Here is a 5,945-nt window from a genome sequence, read left to right on the forward strand (position 1 = left end):
GCTACATGCATTGTTGGACACCGGAGCAAGAGTCAATAGAATCAATCTACAAAGATCACGTCGCACCAACAGGTAAAGGAACAAGCACATCTGTATTTTCAAAATAATTCACCAAAGGCATCTACATTTTGTCGAAATCCTAGCTATATGAATAAATATATTAATATGTTTTTACACAAATGCTGTCAAAATGTATCATTCTGTTTGTGAAACAGATGGCAGCATGTAGCATATGGCTACACACAAAATACAAGTGGATTTTATTTTGAAATCAGAAGTTTAAAAAAGACAACAGCGATGCAGTTTCAACTTGTTTCCAGTCTGTCTTCAACAGAATGAATCTTTTTGCTCTGATTTTCATATTTATCACGGAGCAGAACCACATGCAGTGTAAACTGTGGGTAAGAGGGAATTGCTTTTTACGGCATAAAAATAAGTTTTACTCTTGTAAATTTTGTAGTGGACTTAAAATTAATAGATACTAATGGATCTGCTAACTGTTGTTAGATGGCAAAAAAGCTAATCCTCTTAACAAGAAGCTAGTTCTACTATTAGCAGATTAGCTAAACTGTGCACACCACAGTCAGCCGACATAAAAACACCAAAAATCCTGCCTCTTCATTTGTAACCCTGTGTGCACAGACCAGCTTTCACTTGTTAGCTGGTGATAATGGATGTTTCCTCTGTGGACGTTGTTGTAACTTGGTTAACTAAAAAAATATTGACTGTTTTTTTTTTCTGAGTCCAGGCGAAGAAAGCAACAACCAGCGTGGTAATGGACAATTACAAACAGCTAGAGTTACAGCCTTCGGCTCGGTGCAGCTGCCGGAGCTGATTTTTATTTATTTTTTAATTTTTACCATAAAGAGCAGTTTGGCCTTCGTCTCCAAGGACGTCCTCCCCTGCCCCCGCCGTTTGATCCAATAAGAGAATGGATTCACGTTAGCTCAGACCCTTTCAAAGTAAAAGCGGACAAAGGAGGTATTGACCTTTAACAGAAACGATGAATCGTTTTTGAAAATATCTCACCGTTTATCTCAAAACACAGTTTAATGTGACTCTTTCAAAATAAAAAAAATCAGCAAGAAACAAATCTGTAAATTAAAACAAGCTTTTATTTTTTTAATTAGTCAAAGAATATTTGCTGAAGATGACAGTGTTTCAGAACTGGACCACTACAGCTAATTAACTATTAAAGTCAATCAAATTCAAAATGGCCGCCATCTTGATAAAAACACAAAACAGCTAAAGATCAGTTACTTTTACAGATAATAAGCTAAAATTTGGTGTCTTTATAGCTAAATAGCTAAAACAGCTGAAATTTTCAGTAAAACTGCTAAAATGTAGTTGGAAATTGTTTAATTAGCATTAGAAAGCATAAGAATCATAAGTTTAATGAACTCAGAAATAACGTGTAATAGCTACAAAAAAATGTGTATTTAGCCTAAAAAAGCTAACTTTAGCTAATGACAGCTGAACATTGGCTAAAATTTCAGCAAATAGCTGAATATAGCAGAAAGCATCTGTAAGGAGCATAAATAGCACAAAGTAGCAGAAGAAGTGCAAGAAGTAGAAAAAAGCAGAACAGCAGCGCAAAGAAGCAGAATTTTAGCTGAAATGGCAGAAAAAAAGCTAAAAGTAGCAAATAAAAAGTAGCTAAAATTAGCACAGGAAAATGAAAAAGAGCAGAACCGGATCAAAATTAGGTTAGGTTCTGTAAAGATTTTGAAATATTTTAAAGGATTTTAAGGCTGTTGATTCATTTTCAGCGGCAAAAATGTGACAAAAAAAATGAAACAGCTGAAAAAGTATAAACAGCTGAAATACCAAAAGTCATAGCAGCCTTGGTGTAAATGAGCTGAACGTTTTGATAAATGAATTTATGACACTATTAAAATCACACTATTAGAACAGTAGAACTGATGTGAAAGATATTTTTATCCAGTTTTTTACAGTAAAATGTTATTTTGCTGCAGTCGTGTGGTTGATGGGTGGAGAGGCCAGAATAATAAATAATCAGGGCGGGGGTGTAACCTACATGTCATTAGTAAGAGCTTCCTCTTTTCCAGCATAAGGAGAGATTTCCGCCGTTTATCTGATCAGCTTGGATCAATGATGGGGATCATATTGTTTCACAGCACTTTGTGTGACAAAGGTCTTCAATTAACTAATGTGTAGATCCCCATCAATCTGTCCTCCAGATAGCTGAGAATCTGTGATTAGCTTGCACCCTGCCTCTGTCTGTGAGCCTCACGTGAGTCTTCACTGTGTTTGTCGACCGGTCCCAGTGTCCTGGTCCTGGCTGCGGATCCCCGGAGTGCTGCAGCGCCTGGGCTTCACCTACTTTCTTCTGTCTCTCCTGCAGACTTTCTGGGGCCGGACAGAAAGCCCAGAGAGAGAGGTGAGCGCTTCTGTCAGCTTCACTTTGATCAGCCGCTGCAGGCGGGAGGAGAAACACAATAAAGAGGTCTGAGGCAGCAGATCTGAGGACTGGAGATAGGATCGCACTGATTCAGACTGGTTGGCAACTCAAAACTGTCAAAATAAAATAATTTTCTTCGAGTTTTTGTGACCAAGTTCCAGTCTTTTGTTTTTCAGCTTGTAACAATCAGCTTATTATTAATTTCATACACATATCTTTCCAATAACATCTTTATCCTTTTGTTCATGATAATATCAGAATAAAAGCTCTTCTCGTCTCTTTGTTCCAGATTTCCTCAGCTTACATTTAGTCTGGTTATCAGTCCACTGTGCGTCTTCCAACATGGCGGACAGGAAGTTTGCCGCCCACGTCCCCCGCTTACATCACTGCCCCGCGCCGTAGGCTGTCCCACTCATTGATACATATCACTGGATTGGGCGTCACGTGACCTGGGCGTRGMTTCGCAAGGGGGATTTTTATGCTAATGCTAACGCTAACCATTGAAATCAATGAGCAACACGTAGCGCAGTGCAAACAAACACTTAATAAATATACAAATGTCACAAATACTTTGCTATAAACTACATAAATTGTTACATGTTTACAAGAGCTAAAAGGGTTATGTTTCACAGGTAAATATTACGCATATTTAACCAAAATTAATTATTTTAATAGTAAAACCTGTGTGCTAACATTAAAAAAGCTTTAATGTTTATGTTTAACCTTGTTTAAAATCGATTTTATCTGTTGTCAAATATATTATTTACAGATATTAAACATGTAAAATATGGACTTTTTTGGATTGCTGACAAGTTAGACAAAATAATTCAGAAATTATGATGTAGGCTCACCGATGACAGACAGTGATGTAATGATTGAGCATCATAAAATAGTCATGTTGTCAGACAGGTCGGTTTGTTCAGATATTATATTTTCTACATCCAGTATTTGTGTTTTTCAACATTTCCTGACAAAAAGAAGAAAGAAAATGTGCACCAGCTGTGGGTTGGCTTCAGATACAGCCTGTGTCTTTATGAAGCTAAAGAATAATTATTTTATATAAAAATTTATTCATTAAATTCTTTGTGACCTGAAATAATGAATTTTTTTTGACTGATGTTAAAATTATTGTAGTTTTTAGCAAAAACCTTTGTAAAGTACATAAAACTATCAAACAGTATAAATACATATCATTTTGTATTGTGTACTTTTGCAATTCTATAGGTGTTTTATTGAAGAAATATTTGTTAAACATACATACATATTAGGGGTGCAACAACACACGTACACGTATCGAACCGTATCGAACAGTGCTTTAGGTTCAATACACACTTGTATGGAACAAAACAGATTTTAAAATTTATTTTATCAACTTGTCTTCTGAAGATGCTCTGTGTTGAAGGATCAGTGGATCTGTGTTCGACTACTCCACCTAGGCTGCATTTTTGAGCGCAGATCCACTGAGAAACTTGCTGTTTCAGCAACATTTAATTTAAAAACTGTACTTTTGAGGTTAAACAAATGTTCATAATTAATTTAAATAAATTACAAGTTAAAATGGGCATGGAAATTTTTCTTTTTTGTATCGAAAAAAATATCGAACCGTGAGACTAAAGTATCAAAACTGAACCGAATCGTGAATTTTCTACATCGTTGCACCCCTAATACATACATATATATACAGTGTATGCACTTGAAAGATGAATTTTATCATTTTAGCTCATTGATTTGTATGAAAAAACCCACCTGTGAAATGCAAAATACTTAATTTAAGCCATTGTTAGTCATTTAAATTAGTTATTTGTTTCAAATTTCTATAACTATAAAATTCACAATTTCCTCAGCTTCATTTTGAACCATAGTTTGTAAAAATCAAGCAAGAAAAAAGAAATTTAGAAAAGTTTTTCATCAGGATGACACCTCACAGTCCATTGACCTTCATTCATTTTGTTGAGTCTCCATTGGAGAACAGAGCTCCAGTGTGAGCACATCCATGTAGCTAGCAACGCGCTAGCCACGCCCAATCCAGCAATATATATCAATGGTCCCAATTTACGGGCGCCTATTCGTGGCCAACAAAACCCCGAAAACGAGTATCGTACGCGGCCGACGGTATCCCAGAATTCATTTCACCGTCGACACATTAAACAGAAAAACAAAAACGACAAAGGTTCTTTTTTTTATTTTACTGTGGATTTTTTTTAATGACGGTTTGTAAATATACCACAAACCAACAAATAAATGCAATTTAAGCAACTTAACTGAAGAAAGTTTTGTTGTAATGGTATGTTAAATAAAATGCAGCTACAAGGACTGATACTGGAGCTAAAATGAAATAATTAATGTTTTATTTATTATTACGTCGGCCGCAGCCCATGATTGGAGACACGTTTGTGTTTGCAGCATCACTGGAGGACGTCTGCGCAGGACGTCTTCCTGTTCTGGCCACAGTGGCTGGTCATCATTCTGCTGGAGACCATGTGGCTCTGCATCACTTTCCTCATGCCGGTACCAAACTGCCCCACGTGAGTGCACGTCACTGAATCTGTGTGTTGTTTGCTTTATAAACCAAAGTGTTTTTTATTTTTTATTTTTGTGGGGGACATCAGGGGTTATTTAGGAGCTGGTGGAATCAGTGACGATGGTCGTTACCCAAACTGCACCGGGGGCGCAGCGGGGTTCATCGACAGATGGATGTTTGGAGATAACATGTACAGATATCCAACTTGCAAAGTGAGCCAGATTCAAGATTTTAATGTTGTTAATAATAATAATAATAATAATAATAATTCTCTGCTTATTATTAGATGTAAACCTGACTTATTTCTCTGCAGGAAATGTATAAAACCGTTCAGCCCTTTGACCCAGAGGGGGTTCTGGGGACGATAAATTCAGTTGTGATGGGATTTCTTGGGATGCAGGTAAGCCGGACCACTTATTATGACCCCTGCACTCGAAGTGGGGTTCATAATGTTTTCATAATGTTTATTAATTAATCAATTTGTTTAATCATTTATTTATTTCTGTGAATTTTTTTTTTTTTTTGGTCGACCGTATCACGAAAACAGCTGCACCGATCAGCGTGAAATTTGGTAGGAATGTAGATGTGCACCACCCCACGCAAAACAGTAAYATTTTGGGATGCTCCTAGCAGCATGAAAGTTGTCAGGAATGGAGATGTGTCTGATCTACACTGCTCCAGCCAACAGTTTTTTGATAGACCCCATATTTGAGGAGGGGGCTCCATCTGAGAAGTCAGTGTCTGGACAGACAAAAATAGCTTATAAYTCAAAAACTATTCAACACAGGATCTTCAGATTTGTTTTTGTTGTCTAGCTCTGATAAAGGGCTATCCATTGGGTCCACCAATAGCTGCATTTCCGTTGTGAACGTGCACAAAACTTTGTCAATATTTCGTTAATGTCAAAAAAACACAGTTTCACAATTGCGGTGTTTCCATTAAGAAATACTATTAAAGTCACGTGAATACGTTTGTTCTCATGATAAGTCATTACAAACATGG

At 36.7% G+C, this 5,945-nt stretch overlaps 1 protein-coding gene across 2 annotated transcripts in view; it reads left to right on the forward strand.

The window, feature by feature from the left end:
* The window catches only part of si:dkey-192p21.6 (heparan-alpha-glucosaminide N-acetyltransferase), a gene marked incomplete in the record, with an annotated part of 48,197 nt that overhangs the window by 27,055 nt on the left and 15,197 nt on the right, over positions 1–5,945 (forward strand). For both annotated transcript variants that reach the window (XM_014019907.1, XM_014019908.1), the window contains 4 exon segments: positions 2,289–2,401; positions 4,826–4,947; positions 5,032–5,155; positions 5,257–5,343. In XM_014019907.1, coding sequence (XP_013875361.1) covers positions 2,289–2,401; positions 4,826–4,947; positions 5,032–5,155; positions 5,257–5,343 — 446 coding nt within the window.

This window comes from Austrofundulus limnaeus, unplaced genomic scaffold (genome assembly GCF_001266775.1).
Source record: "Austrofundulus limnaeus strain Quisiro unplaced genomic scaffold, Austrofundulus_limnaeus-1.0 Scaffold235, whole genome shotgun sequence".
In the NCBI taxonomy this organism is placed as follows: Eukaryota; Metazoa; Chordata; class Actinopteri; order Cyprinodontiformes; family Rivulidae; genus Austrofundulus; species Austrofundulus limnaeus.